This window comes from Perna viridis, chromosome 2 (assembly GCF_037379345.1).
Source record: "Perna viridis isolate PV_CMFRI_1.1 ecotype Kerala chromosome 2, ASM3737934v1, whole genome shotgun sequence".
NCBI lineage: Eukaryota > Metazoa > Mollusca > Bivalvia > Mytilida > Mytilidae > Perna > Perna viridis.
The window spans coordinates 33,845,728-33,872,359 of NC_142446.1; the positions used below are offsets into that span (position 1 = coordinate 33,845,728).

General features: G+C 32.2%; 2 protein-coding genes across 3 annotated transcripts; one reads left to right on the forward strand and one right to left on the reverse strand.

Moving 5' to 3' along the window:
* Nucleotides 1-839: 839 nt before the first annotated feature.
* LOC148624741 (uncharacterized) lies at nt 840-7,489 on the reverse strand. 2 transcript variants are annotated; one of them, XM_088567603.1, is made up of 2 exons: nt 7,376-7,489; nt 840-4,378 (listed from the first exon to the last, which is right to left on the reverse strand). In XM_088567603.1, the coding sequence occupies exon 2, from the start codon at nt 4,369-4,371 to the stop codon at nt 3,181-3,183; it is 1,191 nt and encodes a 396-aa protein (XP_088423729.1). In that variant the 5' UTR covers nt 4,372-4,378; nt 7,376-7,489; the 3' UTR covers nt 840-3,180. The 2 variants fall into 2 exon arrangements, with proteins under 2 accessions (XP_088423729.1, XP_088423730.1); XM_088567604.1 differs by having other exon boundaries at nt 3,033-4,378; nt 7,386-7,478.
* On the forward strand, nt 7,465-25,451 carry LOC148624742 (elongation factor G, mitochondrial-like). The gene is made up of 19 exons (XM_088567602.1): nt 7,465-7,639; nt 8,947-8,994; nt 9,655-9,777; nt 10,287-10,624; nt 12,704-12,820; nt 13,559-13,632; nt 14,105-14,181; nt 14,439-14,596; nt 15,543-15,624; nt 16,455-16,592; nt 16,948-17,049; nt 18,398-18,592; nt 18,951-19,033; nt 19,664-19,733; nt 20,153-20,245; nt 21,090-21,165; nt 21,446-21,514; nt 22,364-22,524; nt 23,928-25,451. The coding sequence occupies exons 1-19, from the start codon at nt 7,571-7,573 to the stop codon at nt 24,105-24,107; spliced, it is 2,253 nt and encodes a 750-aa protein (XP_088423728.1). The 5' UTR covers nt 7,465-7,570; the 3' UTR covers nt 24,108-25,451.
* Nucleotides 25,452-26,632: the final 1,181 nt, after the last annotated feature.

Below are 26,632 nucleotides of genomic sequence, written 5' to 3' on the forward strand. Positions count from 1 at the left end.
CTATTTCATTTCAAAACACTTGCAGCACCATGTGTGATACAGTATAATGGGAGGGTTAACACCTGTGGCAATACTTCAAAATTTTCTTGATGGTTTTTGATCCAAATCAACTTCGTGAAATCAATCCTATTTTTCTACTTTTCAAAAATCTGTATGTGTTCGTGCACATGCACATGTTTTTGGAGGACTGATAGAAAGTTTACTAATGAGCTCTGAGAATTTTTATTAATTTATTGCATTGCCCATGTGTCAATAACCATATCTTTCATGTGAGAAGGGTATCATCTGTGTCTCCCTGAAACAATGTTGTTTCTAGAGTCTTACTCGAGTGATTTTGCTAAGCAGTTGTATCTACATGGAGTGCAAGGGAATCACTGTTTTATTTGTTGTACATGTATATGGAAGAGGATAATATGCTGCAATTCCATTAAAAGTAGTTGGAAGGATCCACTTTAGCTTGTTCCTTTCTTCACTAGTATGTCTACAAGCATCATTTATCTGTTCAAAAGGAGACAATTAAATTTGTAATATGAACAGATTTCATTGGGCAATTCATGGTTTATTTTTGCAAAACTTGTGATTGAGACACATTGTTTATTAAATCTGATTGGTCGGGAAGCCACTATATTGTTCTCCTATAACAACTGATGGCATCATACACGGATAATTGCTAGAATTTCCACAATAGCAGATTCAGAATGTCAATTAAGCAGTCAAATATTCCAAAAGAATCATCCAGGTTGGTGTAGGTAATTTTTTGCCGTTCATTGAAGGGCAATGCATGGAGTGGTAGTTACTGCGTTTCCACTTTCTTGAATTGTTACATTAGAACACATGCAAATTATTCAGCAGCTTTATTGTACACTAACAAAATAACAAGATACAACAGATAAAAGATCATCAACAATTAAAAAAATAAAAACCAAAATATAGGGAAGAGATTTGTTGCTTCTTCAGTAATTTTATTTTAACTCTCCTTAACATGTAACTGAAACATTCTGTGAGTCCCAGATTTCCATCAATGGAAATAGGCAGGGCTTTGGACCAAAATAAAGAACAACAGTTCAGCAAATTCTATGGGCTGTCATTTCATTTCAATGTAATTTGAATGGCAAGTTTAAAAATCCTTTTGGTCCCGGTTCCATTTTAATAAATGCAAAGGCCATATGAAAAAGTAAGGGCTATGTCCCCTTTTCAAAATAAATCCTGAAGTTTTGTGCATTAAACTAGCAATTAAATTGCTTTTCAAGTTGTCAAAGGATTACATTATTTTCTCCATACATTTCTATTCATTCCACTGGATATAAAATTTGGTTGAATTTAATGGACTAAGAACTAAGAATATCCAAGCCATATCCATCTTGTTTTCCAACAATTGCTTTTTCTTGCTAGTACATAAAAAGTACAAACAAGTGTATTTAATGGCACAATTTACGATTTCTCAAGAAATCTGTTTTATCTAGGCCAAAATTAAGTAATTTATTTGCCCTGACTAAAAACTGTTAACTTGTGATATTGTTATCTTTTTTTCTACACTGTTCTTCAGTAGTAATTTGTTGTCATTTCATTAATTGACAAGGGTAACACTATAAACAACAAAACATATTAGCAATGGCAGTAGCACTTACTATACACATCTATATATTAGAATTAAAGAACAGATTTTTCAGAAAAAAATCTTTACCAATCTACCAACCAAATATTTTTTAGAACTCAGAGCTATGTGTATGGCAAAAAGAAAGAGTAATCAAGGGAACCAAGGATATAGCAGTAATTAAAAGAATGTAATCCAGGGACAAAGACCAGACATGGAAAATAGACATACATAATAATCTTAAGTCTGGCCTAGGAATAAATCTAAATAGTTAAATTCTGCCTTCAATTTCTTAATTAAAATATGTTTCTTTTTGTGCTAAAAATTTTTACTCGACTTAGGAGGAAAAGACTAGTTTCTAGGATACATGTTCCATAGACTTTTTTTTATAAATTAATACTTTTTTGAGATTGGTAAAAGCAAACATAAAATAAACATCTTATATGTGTTTGCATGATAGGAAAAGAAGTATGTGTTTTTGCTACTTACTATCATTAAAAAACATAGCCGACGCAGTAAAAGTTCTTTTTACTTATAAGTTTCTACATTTCATTCAAGAAAATAACACGTGCCACAAATTTCAATTTTCAATACAGTTTTTTAAATGCCACCAACTCACCATGCATGTGGTATGTTTAAATATTCAGTGTCTCTAACAACTGAAAATTCAGAAATGTATTGTTTTAATTATCGCAGGAAATGTCTGAAAATGAAATGATTTAAACTTGCAATATTGAATTTTTTAACATACATGTTCAATGTAACTAATGTGGAACTACAAAACTACAAAATTTAAATTGCCTTTATGACTAAATTTAAGTATTTTAACTGACAAAACCACAATATCCTGATAACTAATGAACACAACAATGTAATAATAATGATAATAAATAAAATACACTGTATCACTCCACAATCAACAGTAGAAATTAAGTACATTTATGTATTCAGAGCTGAATCACATGGTTTTAAAATCTGTAAACTGATGTATTACAGCTATCACTCCCAACTGAAAGAAACTGATCTGACCAGGTGGGTGTGAGCAGCAACTGGTACACCAGTCTTGGAACAATCAATCAAAAAAGGGTAGACCTGGCCTTGTCTGGGTTTTGATTATTCAGTAAACAAAAAGAAGGCAGTTACCATGGTTACTGTAAACATATTATTTCACTGGGAACTAACTTTTCACTATTTTCATTATTGACAAATAATTGAGAAAATAGCAGATGTGAAATTAATTTTTTCATTATAAAACATTTATTATTTTTCAAAACCACAAAAATTAATACCAGTATGAATACACTGGTATATGATTTGAAAGAACCTCTGAAAATAAGCTGCATACATGAAAATTACTACTTCTACAGTACACAAAGCATGATTTGTATTTTGTAATTCATGACAGAGTTTTAGTATTAAAGACAGATTAGAGACTAAAAACTAATCAACCCTGGAGGCCTGGACATAGTTTAATTTTAATGGACATGCCACATCCTGGAAAAAGCTGATCCAGCTGAGCTATTAGAACACCTGAAAAAATACACTTGCAAAAAAGATGAACAAGAAAATCTTGATGTCAATGAAAATCATAGCTTGAAAACCAAAATATCTTTCAACACATCAGGAACATCTAAGTTGTCACAGGCCCACAAAATGTTCTGACTTGAGTTCATCAAGTATTTCCTGGTTTGTAATCTGGCCAAGTTTTGTAGAGATTCTATTGCACAATTAACAGTAGGTGGCAAGACCATTCTGTCTGCTAACCTTTGTAGAACCACAAGCTCCGATTTTAAACTTGGAATTTTACATTTGATAGCAAGGTGTCTAATTCTGTCCCGTACTTTCCTCCTCATTGGATATCCATGTGCTATTAATATCCATTTGAAACACTGAATGTGGCGTGAAGCTTTTGCAACTGGTCCCATGAGTTCAGCATCCTCATCATTTTCATTATTCACACATTCTAGAACTAGTTCAATGCAAACTTGCATTGTATGGAGTGCTATTTCAGACAGAGATAAGTGTATGTTTGATAATTTTGAGCAACTGCAAGTTGATGTGCTTGCACCAACTTTGAGTAAAGTACATACTAGTTTAACATCAGACATTGTCACCGCTTTCAGTAAAGGAGATCCAAAGTTTGGATCAAAAAGGTTTACATCAGCACCATTTTCTAGCAAAAATTCAATAACTTTGTCATGGCTTCCAAGAACTGCAAAGTATAGACATGTTCTTCCTCTCTCATCTTGTGCATTTATGTGTGCTCCTTTTGCTAACATTTTCTTTAAAATATCCAACTTTCCATAACTACCACACACATGCAGTGGAGTAGTTTTATGGTTATCAGGAATATTGACATCAGCACCTTCTGACATCAAGAAATCCATCATTTGAAATTTGAACTGAACTACTGCCTCCATTATAGGTGACCTACCCCAAATATTTCTTGCATTTATGTTTGCCTTCGCCTTCAGCATTATTTTTGCACAATCTATCCCATTTGTTTTTGTTCTAACACATTTATGAAGTGGTGTCTCATCTCCTTCTCCTATGCTGTCCACATCAAGTTTCTTCTTTATAAAATATTTCAACCATTCTGTCTGTCCACAATGTGCTGCTACATGGAGTGCATTAGGAGGGAAAATGTCATTACATGCACTAAGGAGGTCATTATGTCCCAACATCACTTGAGAATCAAGATCCCCCTGCTTTATTGCTCTAATTACTTCTTTTTGAACATCTTCTCTTGGTACCTTTTTTGAAGGTGTCGAGCCCATAGTCAAACTAAAACATTTAACAAAAATAAAAATATATACAGCAGCCACATAGTTTTATGGTTGATTCAACCAAAAGAAAATAGCAATTTTGTTTTATCCATTGGATGGTGAATACCTGATATAACAGTATGCACCATTTAACTTACATGTATTGGTACATACATGTAGAATGATTAAAAAAATCATAAACATAACTCCTATAGTCCAATGAATGTCCACCAGAGACATATAATACACAGAGATAAGAAATTTGTTAATTTGCCAGTTTATCGATAAAATTATCACGCAGCAAAGAATGACATCCCCAACCTTTCAATTTATTTATTTAAGTCCCTTTTTGATGAAATGATTTGAAATTATTGTCCCAGACACCCAGAAGACGTAAGAATGGGAAACTGACAATTTTTATTTAATTATCTAGTGAAACAAATAAGTGATAGGTTAAAGTGATAATTTTTAATTTAATTTTGAATATCCTTTCCATTTTTGTAAAGAACTTGTTTTCAATACTTCTTTTTCAGAATATGGTATGAACATGAAGCTAAGATATGGTAGAATTGGAAACTGAAGGTTTTATTTCAATATCAGCAATACTTTTTTAGTTCTGATAATTTAAAGTCAAGTTGTTAAAAACACCACAAACCGGTGTGAGCTCTATAGTTATTATGTGTACTTTCTAAATTTCCATTAAGGTTTCCCAATGTACTAACGAAAAAAAAAGTCATGTCCCAGAAGTAAAGAAAAGTGACTGTCCTTACGGAGAAAATTCATCATTTCATTCAATCAAATAAATTAAAAAATACAGGTCAAGATTACATTTCAGTAGCCCCGTGCAGGTTCAGGTGTTAAAAGAATAGGCCTGCAGCAGCGCTAAGCTTGTCGTAAAAGGCGACTAAATAGTGCTCAAAACCCTAGCTGGGGGCTAGGGCGCTCTGCCCACAGAGCAACTGGGATGTGTGCCCCAGGTGGTGGAATGGGGTACCCCTGGCATGTTACATGCTGGGGTTGTCAGGCTATAATACGGAAAACCTGACCGCCAACCATAGTGGTGCACCGTGTTGGGAAAAATGCCACGTTCCTCGCACGTTAAAGAACCCTACTATGGTATTCTCCCAGAGTAGGAACCATAAGGCTCCGCCAGAGGAGGCTAAATTGCCCAACCCTACCCACCTCTCCCCATTTCCAGTGGCAATCAAAATTTGTCGCCCCTATTGTCCTTGTGACCCATCCCTTTTTCATTTCATCATCGTTTCATGTTCATTTTATCATCAATTTCATGTTCATCGTCTGAATATAGCTGAAATATTGCTGCTCGGACGTTAAACCCCAACAAACAAAACATACATTTCAGTAAAAATAAATTAATCTTTTCTGATAGTGTAATTGCACTATGTTAGGCATTAAATAGTCGACACAATGTTGTAAGGTTCTGGATAGTTTATTATGAAGCATTTAGAAATAAATCCTTATATGAGGTACAAAGGTTATGCCTCATTACATCATAAGGTAGATTACCAAATCTGTCATAATACCTGAATTAACTGTAGAATTCCTCCAACATGAATAATAAAATATCAAACTGCAAATTAAAGCAACAGAAGAAATCAGATCCGTGTGTTCGGCTTGAACATAAATCCGCAACTACCTGGACTCCAAAAGGAATAAACCGCCAAAAGAGATATGACCAATGAAATAGTAAAGAGTGTGCAGCTAAATCAAGCGTAAAAACTGACCATATAGAAATAGTAAGAGTGAACAATAATCAAGACGAAAACTGTGAACTGTCAACTGTCAAAATCCGTCTACGTAAAATACACATTCATAATCAATTACAATCCGTAATTAATCTATGTTAAATAAAGACAAAAGTTTCATATGAATATATTAATGATTTTATTTCAAACTAAAGTCAATATAATAAAATTAATTAAAATTACAAATAAGTATTCAAATATAAATTTTAACACAAATTCTGAATATTTACACACTATCACAATAGTTTTCAAGTCTTTTTCTTTTTCTTCACTTATTTAAAGAAGTGAATGTGATGTTTTTAAAAATTTCGGGAAACATGTGGATGTATGTATGTGTATTTCCACTGTTCCACTGTTGCTATTGTCAAGAACCTAACCCGTCTTGGAAAGAATATAACTCTGATTGTATTATCCAAATTGAAGCATAGCTTTTCTAAGATAGGAAAGGCAATAATTTACTTGTTTGCAGCTGTCAGTTGCGTCTGAATTTTGTTGACGTCACATAAAATGTGTAAAATATCCCCACCATCTGTGGAGAGCTTTAATATTTCTGGTATCTGTACAAATTGACCTGACCAGCTAAAACTGAGAAGGGTGTTACTAGAGATGCCTTTAATAAAATTGTATGGCGAAGTGCGGCATAGTTATCAACCATTTAAAAAGTGAAGGGAAAAGGGGGATGGGGTTGGAATTTTTGGAAAAAATATTCAAAGTCAATCGTTCCAAGCAGTTAAAAATATTTAACTCCACGATACTTTGGACTTAGAAAGAACTCTCCTGTGTCACTGGCTTCCCAGCTGCTCCTTGCTCATTCATTAAAAAAAAAATTTCCCAATTATTTAACTACGAAGATTTTCAAATAAAAACATTGATTTCGCTTGTTGTTCAAATTTAAACAGAAATATTGCAATTGCGACACAAAAATTGTCATCCGACCATCACCCTTTATGCAATGTTTTAATTAATTTGACGAATCTCGCACAGACAGTACACATATGGTAAAGCTCTCGGTGCTCGCTGATTTAGGCAATGCATACTCCATATTTTGTTGATAAAGTAAGACCTACTCCATGTTATTGTTGATAAAGTTAGTCTAACAAGGTTTGAAGTGAGGAACGGAATATTCAAAATTTTGAGCTGTCTCTAAAATTATCTACTACAGTTTCTGAGTTTCTTGACATTTAAAATTTAGTTTTACACGTGGGTTTCACCAAAGAAGAAAATTAGTTCTTTACTTGATACAAACTTACCAAAACTTGCCTTTTCTTAAAAACGTCACATCCTTGTTAAGGATGCATGTCAATATTCTGCCACCTACACAAGTCACAAGTCAACCCGTACTTTCACTTTCACTTTTCAACGCATGCGTCTGTTGCTATTTCCGCCACATGTAGCTGTTGACATTGAAAACTTGCATAATGAAAGTTTAAGAAAAAGAAATCAAAATGACGCTGCTGAAGATTTCAAATAACATTTTCAGGTCACAGCTTAAAAGAACTGTTTTATACCGAAAGGTAATAATACAAAGACATTGCAAAAGCCAAAACTGAGTAGTATAGGCGCGCAGCTTCCAGCTTCTTTAGGACTCTTGTTAAAGAATTAGGGCCATGCATGTAAAGAATTTATTGAAGATATTTCTGACTCAGGTGGCCTTGCAAATGTTCCTATCAATGGTGGGTTACTATCCAATATGAGTAGAGTTCCTGTAACACACACCTCGTGTCTGTGTTAAAAGTTCAGTTGATCACTCCCTTAAGTTAAACTGCATACATCATTTCTGGAATAGGACAGAGTGATATCGAGCAATTTATATTTCAGAGCATCTATATAGGACATCACTATCACACAGTCCCTATGAGTGATTTGATATGCAATATGTCATGGTCGAACCATAAAATCACAGGTTTTTGTGTAGAGAAATACATGTGATTGGAAGATTGAAGAGCAGTGCAAATCCTGCTGGAAAAAATCACAAGGCTAGACTTATCTTCCTTAAACCTGTTCTTTCATGGGCTGACTTCCCAAATAAAATATGAAATCAAAGGAAAAGATCCATGCATTCATTCAGTTATTGTAATTTTTGTCGTACCTTAGAACTGCAACAAGGTTGTTTAATTATCCCCATAACATACCTATTAACATTTGCAATCTTTGGGAGATTCTCCCCTATTGACTCTGTTTCATGTGGGAGATTTTAGGTTAAGGCAATTTTTTATGTAAAAATGCAGTTATTAAGTATTTTTCAGCAAAAATACATTTGTATTATAATCTAACAAAAGAACTCCCACAAATCTTATGTTGACTTTTGGACACTAAAAATACTGTTTGCTTTTAAAAACGTCCAGAGTTCAAGTTCCTTGGTCAATAATCTGTTTTCATCTGACTTTCTTTGATGCTTTCATAGGGGAAAATGTATGTTTTAATGTCTTTTTTTTTACCCACCATAGCAACATGGCATTGCACTGTAAACAAAGAATGAACTCCATCCATCATAGGCATAGCCTAAAATCATATTAGGTTTTAAATGTTAACAATGCATTTTGATATGAAATGACAAGATCACAATAATTAGTGTATTCAATGATTTGATAGGACACTGTCAACTTGTTTTTCCTTTCCTTAATATAGATCTTCCCAAGATAAGGTACATGTACTAGTAGATTTCTTGCTTTGATTATTGCATTTTATATTGATCAAAGACAGAGAATACTATCAAAATGTGATTGGTTGTCATTGTTTGACTGTCAAGAATGTTGCATGAACAGAAAGAATTGTTTTGGTTTGTAAAGAAATTTTAATAATATGTTAAAATACATTTCAGTTCAAGCCTACAAACTGTGCCTCCTATGCAACTGTACGGAAAATCGGGGTAAGTTTTAAGAATTTTAACTTGAAAGTCACAGTCCTAACTGCTTGACAAATCTTGTTTATGCTAAAGAAAAGACATACATGTATTAGTGTGTTGAATTTGTCTTCTATGAGCATGCCCCAAACTTAACATAATATACATGTACCAGGTAGATAATACATTTGGATATTATTGATACATTTGTCAACTTTTTATTGACATGTATGCTAAACCTTCATTTATGGTGTGTCTAAACTATGAACTATATTTAAAGGCTTAATTTATGAACAATTTTAAGACCCAGATTAAGAATGTAACTTTATATAAAAGTACTGTACGTGTATATTCATTTGGTTCATGTACACTTCTACTTGTACTATTATATATTTTTTGGTTGAATTCCTTGCTTATATTTTAATTACCACAACAATTTATCAGTATTTCTTTCCATTACTTGTCACATTAAAGTTCAGACTTTTAATTTTTAATTCTGATCTTTAAGTACATCAAGGTAACTTTTTTTCCACCATGAAACAGTTTTAGATATGACAAATTATCTGTTATAGTTTTGAAAAAAAAAAAAACAAATGTACATGTACTAACCTACCTGTGATCTTTGTGTCTGATGGCATATAAGGCTGATTGTCATGTGTCTCTGATTGGTCTTTGTTCTATTGACAGGAAGTGGAACAAGATGTCTCAAAGATCAGAAATATTGGAATCTCAGCACACATTGACTCAGGAAAGACAACTCTTACAGAAAGATTACTTTTTTACACAGGAAAGCTTGCAGAAATGCATGAGGTATTGGAACTATTTATGTTGCACTCTCCCCCTTTTTTTGGTTTGGAGACATATTGTTTTTGCCTTGTTTGTCTGTCTATATCCATAAATGCTACTCCGTTGAAAATACTGCACCAAATTTCATGAAACTTTATAAGTAGTTAGGACGTGTAGCTGTGTTAATTTATTATCCACTGTTGGAGTTGTACCTCTAGCTGTTAGTTCTCTGGTTTGCCAACATGAGAAGGGCAATTTATTCAACATAATAAGTATTGCATTGCTTTTGATTTTAACTAGAACAATCTTCTTCTGTTCTTTAATAGTGCATATAGAATACCTCCTGATATGACTAAATGTGATAAATCAGATAAATTTGCTAAGACTATTGTAGTATTTCTAGGTAGAAATAAGCAGTATTTTACATTGCCAGTCTTTGATCTATACACATTGGATATTTTGATAAAGAGAAAGATAAAAAGAGTGGACATGTTCTTGATATATGAATGTTTTGTTGTTTTTCTGAATGAAAGGTCAGAGGAAAAGACAAAGTTGGGGCCAAGATGGATTTCATGGAGCTAGAGCGTCAGCGTGGTATTACCATCCAATCAGCTGCCACCTACGTCAACTGGAAAGGAACAACCATTAATATTATAGACACACCTGGTCATGTAGATTTCACAATAGAAGTTGAACGTGCCCTCCATGTTTTAGATGGTGCTATTCTTGTTTTATGTGCTGTTGGTGGAGTTCAAACACAAACAATGACTGTGAATAGGCAAATGAAACGATACAATGTACCGTGTGTTGCATTTGTCAACAAACTTGACAGATTGGGAGCTAATCCTTATAGAGTCCTGTCACAAATTAGGTATGCTTCTACATGTAGGATAATTTTTTACTGTCATAAATTAGAGACTTCACTTAATTAATGGTTATCAAACTTTACACTTTTTATTTTTATGAAACACCTCAATCTTTTGATACCATTATCACCAATTGTGTAGCAGAAGTGGATTAAAAAAAAAAAAAACATATCAGTTCATGTTTAACTGCTCCTCAAAGACTTATCAAGGGAACCAAGATTTTAGCAAAAAAAGGATAAAGACCAGACATAGAAAACAGACAAACACAAAAAAAGAACAAAAAGTAACTAAAATAATACATACAAAGTAACATAAGTAAATGTGCAAATTGGACTCTATTAAAAACTGGAAGCATGGACCAGGTGCACCAGTAGCGTGAGCGTCCTCTGCTTTTCTAGAAACACTTGCCAAGTTGCCCATAAAAAGTCAAGTCCTAGGTAGACGAAAGAGGAAAGGAAAACTATGACATGTTGAACAAATCAGTTTTCAATGTGCAGATGGATACACCATAATGATCCACAAGTTCATGATGACGACCATAAAACTTCTGTAGTGATGTCTTCAATCTTGTATCAACAAAACTCTGTTCCAGAAGCCTAATTGTAAGAAGTTTAGCATGCAGCAGAAGGAAATAGTGAAAATTTTTTTGCCATCTACAAATGTTTAGATTATTTTGGAATAACAGGCTCAATTGTACAATAAATTTTGTATTGTTCAAATCGGATCACATTTAAATCCAGCTTCACAATGTATACATTGTCAAACTGGCCATGATTCTGTAACCAGGACGATTTTCGGTTGTTGGTAGTATGACCCAAAACATAATTTACCACTTGATTTTGTGTCTAAAATTCTTTTGAGGGTTTTCCTTCCTACTTAATGTTTGTTTATTTTCAACTTTGTGACACAGTATATTTTTTTTCAACATAGAACTTGAAAAATGATATGATCAGTATTTGTCAAACCAGCACTTAACAACAAAATGGTGAAATTATAATTTTCATTAGGATTTCAAAAATTCTTTTTAATTAAACATACAAACTGTAAGTACTGATGCAAAGTTTTTGTATACAGAGAAGGTATCAGTCTTGTATTACATATTCCTTAGGGGGTGTACGTCAAAACATAGAGGCTAGAAAATATAGTGCACTTTCTTTTTGCCTTTTCCTGTTTTTGTTTCTTTGCAAATGATTTTCATTTTTCATCAGAAGTACAGCGTAAATGTCAAGCTATGATACAGAAAACTTGTTTATGAGGAAAAACAGTATTTTCATAAAAAAATAATGCATCAGAAAAGGGGTCCATTTTATACACTCAAAATAAAAGTGAAAATAGAAGTCTATTTTTAGTTTGACCTGTTCTGATGTACCAAAGTTCTTCCCTTTTTTTCTAAAATGGACCTAAAAATTATTTTTGACATTCCCTTAATGGAAAACATGGCCAAAAGTTAGTTAGAAACTCCTTGTCTATTTTTTTTTTTAAATTACGAAAATTTAAGATATACTATAGAAGCCTATGGGGCAAAGAATATAAGAATGAGATGAGAAACACATAACAATTAAAAAGAAAGACAACTCTGCTTTGAGAGCAGACAGATTGATAAATCAATTATGGGCATGAACTGACTTGGAGTAAAAACGGAGTTGATTTTTTTAGTTCAGTCATCAAAATGTGCAGATACCAAAACTGGCAATATTTGTGGAACTAACATTTTGTGCTGTGGTGACAAAAATGTGTAATTTATTTTTTTCAGAACTGAGGAATCTTGTTTTTAATCTTGAGCTTCTTTAGGTAAAGATTAATTGAAATTATTTAACAGGTCTCTTGGTAATCACTTATTTCACCAAAAATCAGATCACAGCAAAAAATTTCTGCTTGTATTTGTATTTGAAAGTCTGGTATGGGGATAATTACAGAAACAGCTACAAGTAGATTTCAGCACTTTTTTGTACGGTATACATGTTAATAGACTTCTATTTAGTGATCATAAATTTTCAGACAATACTTGCACCATACAGAACCAGGACCATTACAGTGTAACTGTTCCTCAAACCTTTTAAATGACAATATGTTATTACTTTCAGATCAAAACTGAACCATAATGCAGCATTGACACAGATCCCAATGGGTGTAGAGTCTAACTGTGAAGGCATAATTGATCTCATTCATAGACAAGCTTTATATTTTGATGAACCAAATGGGTGAGTAAGGGTAAATTACTCTGTTATATCAATTAAAAAATATATTTGAAGAGTAGTAGATGCATTTCATGTCAGTAAGTCTGTTTTCTTCTGTAAATATAATGAAATGCTTTTTAAAAAAAAAAATCTTCCAGTAACTATGTAAACATTTCGATCTTGGTAGTGATTATAAGGGGAGGTAATTATTTGAAGAACGATTATTCAAAGTCAGTAATCAAGCCAGAAAATTATAATAGAGAGGTGCTATTGAAAAGGGGGGCACTTCAACATGTTAAACTACACTTCTACATTTTGGTTACAATTTGATTTTTGTGTTGTAGTAAGCAAATTAATATAAGTTCAACAAAAGACAGAAGTTTTTAGATAATTAAGGCAATTATGACTAAATGTTTTTTGTCTGCTTTCATGCGCCCATCCACAGTCAGGAGATGATGGTTAATGTGTTTTTGTGTCATGATGATACTTTATAGTTTGATTTTGAAGAATTATTATCGTTCTGTTATTGAAGACTTGCACATGGGGTTGTTTTCAACTTTTGACAAAGTAATTCAATTTTTACCAACTCTTAGGCAGTTAAAATTTCATGAAAAGGGAAGGGGTTTATGAATAAGCCTATATTATTCCAAAATTGGCTATGCAAGTCTAACTTTGGTTGTAAAATCTTAACAACCACATTTCAATTTTTAGATGACAGAATTTAAAAGGGATTTCATTACTTATTTGACATGTCAATTTCAGTTTGAAATTAAGAAAGGAAGAAGTACCATCAGATTACAGAACTGAGGTCGAAGATAGAAGACAGGAACTCATTGGTATGTTGGTAATGGTGCACTGTTCTAAGAACAAAAGATTGCAGCACCATGGGAAAGGGAGATAATCAGACAACTATGTAATACTATAGCCATTCAAAGTTAATTTATTGGTTTTTGGCCAGTAGGGTGAAGGGGTCACTTTTTGATATTAATTCATACAGTATAAAGAATTGTATAAACAAACAAAATTGTCAAAATATAAAATGTAAACAATGTTTTAAAAAATTATTAATTAAAAGTTATTCGGAATAGTCCAATTTACTTTATTTATGATTTTATGACTGAGCTAGCAAGCCTTGGGCCAAACTACAAGAATTTAGAAAATTTGCTCTTACTCTATGCTTTAATTTGCCAATAAATCAGTTGGTTATTTGACATTAAAGTTTAGATAACTTAGAAACAGATGTTATCAATACTTCTCTGGTAAATATGTATAATTTAAGGTAGACATGTATATTTCTTTTATTTCCAGAGCATATTGTGAATGTTGACGAACCTTTGGCAGAAATATTCTTAGAAGAGAGACAACCAACTGAAGATGAGATACATGTAATATTGATTAGAATAAATACTTCTGATTTTATACATGTATTGTTTATATTGATGTCATCAGTTATTGCTGTATATACTGAGAATGTCATACTTTGGCTGTTTAGATATATTTTATTTTATTTATTGGTGGATTTATATGACACTTCTTTTCTTTTGTTTGAATAAGAGGGACAAAAGAAATGGAAGCCTTTTCCTGTAATTTTTTTCAGTAACTAGAACTTTTCAGGCCTTGATTTGACATACTTATTTTGTAGGCTGCCATAAGAAGAACATGCATAAAGCGGCAGTTCACTCCAGTACTTGTTGGGACAGCCTTGAAAAACAAAGGGGTACAACCCATTCTGGATGCTGTTGTCAGCTATCTACCCAATCCTGCTGAAGTTCCTAACTATTGTTTAGATAACTCGAAAGGGTAAGACGATGCCAAGCAATCATTTTTTCACTCTAAAATATGTCTGGAATGAGTTTATTGTTTAAATTACAATTTAGTCTTAACTTACAGGGGGAACAAAAAATAACAATAGTTAGGTAAACATATTTAATTAACTTTTTTTTACTTTGTAAATATTACTGGTTGATAGTTTAGGGAGATAACTTTCATTATTGTTAAAATTGTAAAATAAAAATAAGTCAGCAACTTATCAAGACTTCCTAGAATCAAAAACTAGGCAAGTAATGTTGGATGCAGCTTAAGTATAAAATGTTGGTCTTTACAAGTTTTTGTAAGTTTGTTTATATTAGTTGTTCTTTCATAGAAGCATTTTGTAACTAATATGATTATATTAGACCATTGAAAGTTTATTTTATGGCTCTCCAACCCTCCGTTGTAATGCTGCCTCATTTTCCATTTTTGTGCCCAGTCGCTATGCAGAAGGGGACATATAAATACTGGTGTCAGTCCATCCATTAAGTCACACTCGTGGACGCAACGCCTTGCAAACTGCTTGATTGATTTTGTTCAAATTTTGTAGGATTGTAAGTCACCTTTTGTGGTTGACCATATTGCGCCACAATTTTGATTTGACAAATTCTTCAAGAGTTATGGGACTTTTGCACTTCAACGTTTTTTGCAGCAGTTGACATATGGCTATGAGATGCTTGTTATTCTCATAACCAAAAAAAAAAAAAAAAACACTTCCCTTCAATATTTTCATTGTGAAAAGTGTACATGTAAAAATACTACCTAATCACTGTTTAGGGGAATAAAATGAAATGACTCTCTTCTTCATTAGTTTTCATGAAAAATGGTGTGAAATCAATGAAATTAATGGACTTAGATAACTATCATGCTAAGAAGCTTTTTACAAGTGTTAATTGTGTGAAAGTATGCACATAACATAGGTGAACTATTTTAACAGGGTTGAAAATCCAGAGAAAATATTGATGAACCCTGAGAGAAATACAAGTAATCCATACATTGGCTTGGCATTTAAACTTGAGGTAAGTATGCTTTTCTTTAGTTAACCAACTTTTTTTGGACCTCCCACACAAGTCTGACAACCCTAAATCTAAAGAGTATGATATGAATCCTGATGTCAAGAAATGACCGACAAGATTCATAAATTTGATAGAAAAGTCCAAGCTCTGAACAGCATTTGATATTCTTAACTTAACTAGAGATACTGCAGAAAGCCATTCCAGCAAATGCAAAATCTTGCAAAGTCAGGAAAAGGTGAAAGATTTTATGTGACACTATTCAATGGTCAAACAATGTTTGATTTGAATCATGTTGCAGAATTTTAAAAGCTTTGTCTGTAGGGATTAATATTAGTAAGAAAACAAATATCTGCTGCTGAATGGAGCTTAAGAAAAGTCAAGAATACAGCAATCATTTACATCCTTGGTATAAAACTTGATTTGCATAATAATTTTATTGAAAATTTAACATTGATAAAAGATGTGCTTATATACCATTATTTCTTAATTTTTCAGTGTAATCTTACTCATGTTTTTCTATTTGTTTTGAACAATGCATAAAATAAGTCGTAGACATTACATGATGACATTACTAAGCTTTAAGTCTATGTCACTTGGTTTGACTAAAAATAATTCTTAAGCAGTCAAGTCTTTCCTCTTCACATTTTGATGTGCTTCCTTACACCTTTTTATTGCCATATAATTAAAAGAACAGTGAAGTACTTTCTTTATCACGATTTCTGACTACAAATTATGTGAAAAGAATCCTTATCAGGTTTACCTTCCATACTGATTTCTGTAAATTGGCCTAAGAACCTAGTAGCGTATTTGAAAAGTTCAATTATTTTTTGTAGGCAGGAAGATTTGGTCAGTTGACCTATATGAGATGTTACCAAGGTGGTATGAAGAAAGGAGATACTCTTGTCAACTCTAGAACAAATAAAAAGACCAGAGTATCTAGGCTTGTAAGAATGAATGCAGATGAAATGGAGGTAAGTTTATAAAAGCAATTAGCTTGTAATTTGAATGTGAAAATTTGACTGGTTTCTTTCAATATTATGGTAATTCTGCAAATAATCAGCAGATAAATATTAATCTTTTGAAAATCATTTTGATTTGTCCTACAATGAGTTATGAATGTATTACAAGTGCAGGAATTATGTTCCATCAAAGATGTATGATGCTACTATTTTTAACACTCTTGTCAACACTATTTACCAATTATGAGAGTTTTACCAAATTTATAACATACAGATTCCGTAGAAACATCAAAATTTTCAAGGCCATGTATTATTTAACCTAGAATTTTACACCTTCACAACTGAATGAATGGTATGTTTATTTCAGGATATACCAGAGGCTTATGCAGGAGATATTGTAGCTTTATTTGGTGTGGACTGTTCTGGGGGTGATACATTTGTCAACAAAGGACTCTCAGATATATCATTGGTATTATATTCATAAACTTAATCTTTACTATGTCAAAATCTTAGAAATATGGTTATTTTTCCATTCTTCTTTGCTCTCAAAACCATGTTAATTTTTATCAAATAATGAATACAGTCGACTCCACTTAATCGCATATCGCTTTATTGCATATTTCGGTTATTAGCATAATTTTTTCCTGCACAAAACCATTTCCTATTATTCTATTAGGGAAAAAATCGCTTATTTGCATAGGCCTTGGAGGTGCATTTCGGTTTATTGCATAGGAAATTTTGCCTCGTCCAGGTAAAGACAGGTTTTCCCAAATTCTATTTTAGCCTTCGGGTCATAAATATGTCAGTCATATTTATTGTTGTAAAAACTAGATTATCATCAATCAGGAGGTGTTAGTAATGGATTAAAAAAATCATGGACATAAAAGACAATATAAATGATTTCTAATTACATTAAAATAAACAAGCACCTAGGTGAACAATGACTTCTGACGACATGCCGAACATCACCTTATGATGCGGCTTGAGGTTCGGCTTGGGGTATTTTTTGTCCCTATTTAAATTCTTCCAACTACAAATGATTATCAATGTAAATTTAATTTTCTTTAATGAGCTGAACAGTTTTGAGTGAGCTTGGGTTACTAGGCATAAATATTATACGAAAATTAAAAGTCGTTCATTCAGTACAATGTCTAATGAAATTCAACTACCCTAAGGTGCTCCATACTATCCACACTTCATAGGAATATATTGAGGTCAATGACGCGTATAATACACAACTATCAGTGTACAATGAACAGAGGAATAAAAACACACAGACCATTTCAAAAGCCCACAAACTGCAAACATTGATGAATATTACACTGAATCCTTGGTTAAATATGAAATATGGGATTTGCTTTCGTAGAAAGGTCAGGAAATTACTTGACTATTTATAGATGAGAAACACGTGGTTTTACTTATAGATACACACAACGTAAAGAAGGTCAATAAACAAGACAATCACAATATATATTATTATTTATTGATAAAAGAACAATACAATGAGAAGGTCTATAACAATTAAATACCAGATCAGAAATGTTGAACAGTGATATCCCTGGTTGATCCACAGTATCGTCATCTTACCTGAACTCACACTTCCGGTAAAATCGTAATTTCGGTTATAAGAATTGCCCGGTTATTTGCATAATTTTTACAGGCAAAAAGGCTATGCAATTAAGCGGAATCCACTGTATAACAAAAACATTTATCGTATTATTTTGCTTGTTCTTGATATTGACTACATCTTCAAGGCAGAATATTCAAAGTATAAAATTATATTTCTCATTTTTGAATTCCCTTCAATTTTCTTTCAGGAATCAATGTTTGTGCCAGACCCAGTGATATCCATGTCTATAAAACCAGCTAAGAACACTCAAATAGAAAGTTTTTCTAAAGGTATTAGTCGGTTTACCCGTGAGGACCCTACATATCACACCTACTGGGATGACGAGAGTAAAGAGACGATATGCTCTGGTATGGGAGAACTCCATCTGGATATTTATGCTCAGGTATTAGGAAATTCTTGACACATTTAATGAGGTTTTACAGTTGAACCTGTCTATTTATAGATTTGGATATTTCAGAATTCTGAGTATTCCCATTGGGATTTCACTGTATAAAATCTCTTTTTACCATATTGTAGATGGAAGCAAAATAATTTCTTAGTTCTGAGGTCTTCCCTGTCTTAGAGGGTACCAGTTTTTATCACCATAGAAAATGTCATCTTAATGGTATTTTTTGGGGGAGGCAATGATCAGTGTATAAAACATTCACATAACTTTTTATGGGTATAGAAAAAGGTAAATAATGATGCTTTCCTCACTCTTTGGTAAGATGGTTTGTAAAGAACATTATTTTTTATTTAAGCGACTAGAGAGAGAATACAACTGTAAAGTTATATTAGGAAAACCAAAAGTTGCTTTCAGAGAAAGTCTTGTAGGACCTGTAAAGTAAGTTATGTCATAAACTTATGAAAGGCGATTCATATTCAAGTAAATTTTCTTGTATCGATTTAATATGCACGGTCTTGAATTGTTGTAAGAAGAAATGAACTTACATATGAATCTGCAGCCACTGAACAGATTTATTTTCAAACGTGATATGTGGCTTTATATAGATGGGACATACATTTTAAGCAATTTTAGTTACTGTATAAAATCAACTCCTAAACAAATGGGAGTATACACAGCACTGCAATAGGTGCAACTTCATGTTTATCATCTTCTGCATGACACTTAAGTAAACCAGTACTGAAGGTAAAATATAGTTAGAAAAATTAACACAACTAGAAAAGGTCAAGTATTAAACATTTGATTTAGATCTGTTCTAAAGCAACATACTGTCCGTATTTCAGTCTGTCTCTCCATTATCTAGTCTTTTGCACTTTTAATAGTTTTCTCAGATTTTTGTCACAATTACATGGTATTATGATACAAGTTTTGTGTAAACCTACCATATCCTGATGTGTGCAACAGCAGCTTCCTGTTTGTGGACTTGGTTCATATTTTGACAGTACACTAAAGTTGGGATGCTAGGGTATTACTATTGGACATCGACTCACAGATTTATTTATTTTATAGGTTTGATCATAAGCACAAAAAACAGTCTGGTGGAAGAGGGGAGTTTGGCCATGTTATTGGTCATTTGGAGGTATGTATCAAATGATTATCCTACTATGACTATAAGGATGAGGGACTAGGTATATATAACCCCTTTTGTTGTCCGTCTATAACAAATCTTCCAAAATGTGTATTTTGATGACTAGTGAATCTTTTATTGTTTAATGACATTTCAGTTAAGAAATTTCTTATGGATATCTTACATTGTCTTTATTTAAGTGTTCCTTCTCTCTGAGCCTCTACTTCCAATTCCTGACTTCTAGAAGTGTGTACTCCATTGAGGAAAAATTCATTACTAGTATTACTTTGTAACAAACAAAATTTCAATGTAGAATAAAAATTAACTTCATCTAGTAATACATGCAGTGATAATGTTAAAATAATGAATAAGAAAATAAAGAACTGATATTAGCTACTGTTTGTAAATGAGAGGAATTTATCTTATTGTAGCCTTTGCCTCCAGAAGCAAATACAAAATTAGAATTCTTGGATAAAACTGTTGGAACAAATATCCCGAAGAACTTTGTTCCTGCAATTAAGAAGGTATACTTAATTTTTATTTTCTCTTTTTTTTTCAGTCCTACATATTACATTGTACAAATTCACAAATGTCAGTGTTTTGTTACAAGCCAAAAATAAGTAAAATTTTTCAGATTTAAAAAAAAAAAGAAAAAAAAGAAAAGAAATGAGAAATTTTTTTTTAAAAAGGTAATACATTAAAAATATTTCAAGAATACAAAAAATGATATTCTCTTCTTGACTGCCTAGGTGGTCTCATGGTAGTTACTTTGCCTAGGGTGTGGGAAGTCATGGGTTCATACCCCACTCAAGTCACACAGAAGAAATTAAAATTGGTAGCTTTAGCTTCTCCCTCAAGCATACCACATGTAGAAGATAGAGTTATGACTGGTTGGAATGGGGTTGAATAATGTGTCTGAGTGGACTGATATACCTTCCTGTGGACTGCTACATAGACTGCTGAAAAAAAAACGCCCCCCAAAAAATGGCTCAGCCTGTGGGACTACTACATGGCAGGTTCTGTGCAATATGTTCTCATCCTAAAATGCATAAAAAAGCCCAATCATTTGATCAAATTATACCTCCCTTCTATATTAGTTACTATGCTGGTGAATATGTATACGAGGAATTATTCATCTGTCACAAAACCTTTGGAATTGTTCTGGTTTACTGTAGGTGTCTAGTGTTCTAGAATGGTGGTATATTATTGGTTTCCATTAAAAAGCTCAGCATGAAATTTTCCACAACCACATCAACTATTTTTGCTTATCAGATCCTAGTATAAATTTGTAAACTTTTCATGGGTAAAAAAAATTCTAGCGGCCTATACCAATGCAACTTACCTTGGTAACATTTCTATCTATTGTAGGGTTTCCTGAGGGCTTGTGAAAAAGGTTGGTTATCTGGAAACAAGGTAGCAGGTGTACGATTTGTTCTCATAGATGGTAAGTAAAGTATGTAAAATTAAAAATAAGTTTGTTACAACAATTTCCTACTGCTCTTTGAAACAAAGAAAAAGAGTTAAAATGTAGTGATGTATTTAAATTCAAATGCAGTATAAATACCTCATAGATTGGGATGCAAAAAGTTTAGAGAATGATAGGTTTTGGCAGGGTAACAGTATATTCAGGGTTACTAAAAGGTTTCTCATAGAACAAACTTATTATTTATTGTTTATTTGGTTTTTTTGTCTCATGAATTTTTTTTTGTTCTTATTTTTAACAGGTGCTCACCATTCTGTTGATTCCAGTGATTGGTCTTTTGAACAGGCAGGATACTATGCTACAGAAGAATGTAAGTAAATATGTTCATTTATATCCATGCTTCCACTTATACCAGTTTAAAGACGTAGACCTAAGGGGTACCCCATTCCACCACCTGGGGCACACATCCCAGTTGCTCTGTGTGCAGAGCGCCCTAGCCCCCAGCTAGGGTTCTGAGCACTATTTAGTCGCCTTTTACGACAAGCTTAGCGCTGCTGCAGGCCTATTCTTTTCACACCCGGACCTGCAGCAGCGCTCCTTAATTTCTGCACAAATCTATAAATTTTATTGAGTGAAGTAGCTCTCTGAGTAGACATGAGACTTACATTATAGTAATCTGTACAACTTCATTACTTCAGAACACCTGTATCATCATAAAACTTGAAAAACAGTGTCTAAAAGATCACAAATATGTTCCATGATTCATTTCCATGTCACATTTTATTGTTAATAATCATTAAAACTTTTTCTCTTCAAGGATTGTGTCACATATTTGTAAATACTTGGTACAGATACATGAATATATCTTAATTATGGGACTTAGAACTCAGATAAAGGGAGTAGGTATATCATATGTGTTATCACCGCTGTTTATTCACTTAGTTGTTGAATACCTCCTGCAAGAAAAAAAGATATTTTTATGTATATTTTCTATGGTGGGAAGCAAGGGATACATGTATCACTGAGTGAGCAAAGCTCAGTTTTTTAAGTATGCCCTGTTTTCATACGATTCTAAACTTATCTTTTAATCCCCTGATACTAGAATATCTTCTTACTGAACGAAATTTCTCTTTTAAACAAATCATGAAACCTATGATCAATTTGACCTTATGGATAACAAAACTGCCACTTTAAGCAAGACATTTTTCTTCCTACACAGGTTTTGCTGATGGAGAATGGCAGGTCTTAGAACCTGTTATGTTAGTGGAGGTTAATGCTCCAACAGAATTCCAGGGAACTGTAATGTCATCAATGACAAAACGAGATGCTGTTATTGTTGGGACAGATGCACAAGAAGGATATTTTACAATATATTGTGAGGTAATGTTATACTTAGTGTAATTGGGTATACTAAAATTTCCTGTCAAGAGGATTAATAGTAATTAAGATATTGTCATGAAAATACATTTTTGTTTTCTTTACCATAAAATTTTACAACCCTAGACTTATTTTTCATTTTGAATCAAGTTGAAAAATGAAATTGATAAGATTTATTTGATCAACATGTTCACGCCTAAAAGGAAGCAAAATATTTTAGATTTTATTTGAAAAAGAGAAATTGTAGACTAAGCAGCTAAACACTTTAAAAGCACACCACCTCAAATTGCAGATTATTTTACATCATTATGGAATTTACCAGTTAAACATAAAACTGTCTGTGTTATTGTATCGAACAAGGACTCTCATGACGATGACAATAAAGATGTCGATGAGCAGGATACCCCAGCCATTTTTATTTCGCATGAATTCAACATTGTAAATGAAAGAAAAATATATATAAACAAGTTATTTTAAATGAACACAATATTTAAAACACCCACAGAAAATATTGTATGTCAAATTAAATTGTTCAGCATAACATATCATCTTCCGTATATCGGTCTGTCGGTCATTCCAATATTATGAGACTTTTATAACCTCCCATAATGTGAAAGTTCTTATATTCTTGGTTACCAATTTCTTGATTTATGGAAAAATGTTTCTTGAATATGTGACTTTGTCAACTCTATCTTCCACATGTATTGGCAATTCAAATTTTGTGGTTTTGCAAATCTAATTGATACATCATGAGCAATAACATTTTACATTATTTATAGGCCCAACTCTGGAGATCACTTATCTAGTTTTAGGTAGGGGTGAGCAGCTACCAAATCTAGGAGCTAACCCTGATCATATATTGAGGATCATCAAAATGTGTACCTGATCACAAATATTGTTATACAAAAAAAAAGACTGATATATACCCATACAAACTCGGTGATGCTTAATCATATAAATTTCCCATCTTAATACTTCAGCCTTATCATATATTAATAGTCTAATTTTCCTATTTCTCTTTCTAATTTTTCTATCCATATTATATGATTTGAAGCATGGAAATGTGACCTATTGAATCGGCTCATCCCTATCACATTATTGCCATATCAATAAAAAAAATTCTAACAAAATACCACTTCTCTCTTAATTCTACTTGGTGGTGGCAACAAGTCTTCCATCCTTATTAGTTTCATTTATGTACATGCATCATTGGTCTTAAAACCAATGACCAAATTATGATTTGCCTAATTTACAATGTTGATTGTTCTATTTATAAAATTTACTGTAAGAATACATCAGTCAAATAAATAAAAAAGATGCCTTTATCATAAAAAATAGAGGTCATGTGTCAATGAATTATACATACGAATAAAACTCATCAATTGTTATTTCTTTGTATATTTCAGGTGCCACTGAATCAAATGTTTGGTTATATGAGTGACTTAAGAGCTCAGACACAGGGCAAAGGCGAGTTTGTGATGGAATTCAGTAAATATTGCCCAGCAACGGCAACAACGCAAGCAGATCTTATACAAAATTATCAAGACAGTTTAAATCAAGATCAAGCTAAAAAGAAAAAGAAATGATTATAGTTGAAATTTAGGATTTTTAAATTTGTTTATTTCAAAGATAACTTGAACTTCACAGTACCGATAGTCTCCAATCTAGAATGTGTAATTCATTGCAGTTTTGTAGCCAGAATATCCTGATAGGAAGGGGAAGAATTAAGTGTGAATTACATGTTTTTAAGGGATTAGGCAATGAAGAACCCAATAAGTATGGCATATTTGGTATGGTTGTCAAGCATATAACATTTTTTAATCCCATTTAGTGTTATCTCACTTTCTAAATAAAATTCTGATGTAAAGAAAAAAATCTAAGAAGTGAAAAAAATGGTGCATATTTTTGTTGTTTCTTTTTTATTATTTCTTGAATTTTTAAATCAGTTTTATTTAAGATATATATAACTAGTGAATATTGAAAATGAATAAAATGTGATTATTTTGGAATGTGTACAAGTTATTGATGTAGATCTATGGAAAACCAGTCCAGTCACTATTTTCTGGATGTAGCCTCAAATCTTCCACTTTTCAAGACCTTATTATAAATACATTTCATTATACCTATGGCAATTGATCTCCATTGACAGGATTTTGACATACATTTATCATTTATGTACATGCATCATTGCTTAGATACAAAGTATTCTGTGCTTGCTGCCAGTTTTGCAAATATTTAAGTGTATTAATGGTGTCACAATGTGAATTTCGAAATTTACAACTAATGGGGGAAAACAGTTTATTTAAAAGTATGTACAAATATACGTCAGAACTAATATTGATAATGCCCTAATGTAATAAATATTCAGGTTCATTCATATGACCCTGAATACTATATTTGATATGACTTTTATACATTATGAGAAAATATACCTGTAAACCATATTTTTGAGAATTTAACGAGTAACACAGTGTTATTCAACTTAACATTATATTGCAGGGGGGATAGTCAAATTGGTACATAGAAACTTTTTAATGTATTACATTTTCCATCAATCATTTGCCTCATTAATTATTATGTGTCCAATACATCAACCTTGGAAGATCATAATTCATCTTCATTTGGTTGTACAATTTTTGCTTGTTTTTTTAAGAAAAAATTTAGTGGTGTAAATTCAGTGTTACCAGTTTGAAGAAAAAATGAACTTCACATAATTTGTTTTGGTAGATGCAATAGTAGTGGCTTAGTACTGACCTTTACACAAATATTGTACTGGAAGTTATTTATTTTTTTTAATTAATGGAAATATGAGTCAAATTTCACACTTCCCGAATATTCAAAATTGAAATAGAACGATATTGTAAATCATTCATCATTTGTGTCATTTTCTATCTGTGATTATTTAATAATAAATTATTTTATTCACAAGATGTTTAATTGTTTTTTTTTATACCGATATGCAATTTTAATAATCAGTACTATTATTATACTTCCATCTCTTTAAGATTGCAATTATTGTACACCGCTACCCATCTGTCCTTGTCTTGTAGAATAACTCAAAAACATTTTATGGGATTGTATTAAATGTTTTACGTTGTACATTTTTATTGGAGGAAGTGCCTGTTTTATACCCAGCCATACAAAGTGGTCCAGTATAATGTGATACCCTCTTTAAAGGTATCTGTCTGTCTGTTTCCCAAGGTTTTTAGGTTATAACTTTAGAAGTTACTAGTATTGAAGCATACTTTTCAAACATTGTATTGTTATTGAGTATCCTAAAATACAGATCAAGTTAGTTATGGCCATTTTAAGTTGTTTTCACTCCTGAAATAACATGTTGGAGTATCATTTAATGTCCAATTAGATTCCTTATTTTTGCATGGTTTTATTTACGGTGTATGGTTTCATAGCTATGGGACTTTAAAAACTTACTTTAGTGCAGCAGTTTTTTATCTATTTGAATGATTTATTAAGAAGTTTCTTTCTTGCTCTCACCAGATTAACATCATGGAATGTCCTTTGAAAGATATGACTCTTCTAAAAATTCTGTCCTAAGTATTGATTTAATTTTCAATGCCTCTAAGCAGATTAAATTTGAACATGATTAATTACGTCTAGTAATAAGATTACATTTACTGTTGAGTTTGGAACAAAGTTCCTCAATTTTCAAAATCAATGCAGATGTTTCTCATAACAACATAGAAAACATTTACTGTTCAGTGATCAAATAAATAATCTAATTCTATTTGAGCTATAAAATATCAGGAACTACAAAGATAGATCATGACTTGTGTTGGTTGATGTTACCCACATATGATGGATTTAATTTAGCTATAAAATATAATTCACATATGATACAATGTGTTATTTACATGTATATAGAATACTTTAGCTTCCATAATAAGTTAAACAAATATCTATGTATTGATTGAATGCAACATGATAATTATAGCAAGACCAGCTTCAAGAGGTGTTGAGAAAGATACAAACATACATGCATACATACAATGGATACTAAAATCATGCTAGCAAACTTCCTTATCCAGATGAGGAGAATAAGGGCATCTTAGTATGTTTCTCAACTAGTGGCAAATGAAATTGATGTTTAGTC

Excerpts from the sequence above, each read along its gene's own strand:
- LOC148624741 (XM_088567603.1), bottom strand. The coding sequence starts at position 4,371 with ATGGGCTCGACACCTTCAAAAAAGGTACCAAGAGAAGATGTTCAAAAA.
- LOC148624742 (XM_088567602.1), top strand. The coding sequence starts at position 7,571 with ATGACGCTGCTGAAGATTTCAAATAACATTTTCAGGTCACAGCTTAAA. Across the intron at positions 10,625-12,703 it reads AGAGTCCTGTCACAAATTAG|ATCAAAACTGAACCATAATG; the intron begins GTATGCTTCTAC and ends TATTACTTTCAG. Across the intron at positions 21,166-21,445 it reads ACGATTTGTTCTCATAGATG|GTGCTCACCATTCTGTTGAT; the intron begins GTAAGTAAAGTA and ends TATTTTTAACAG.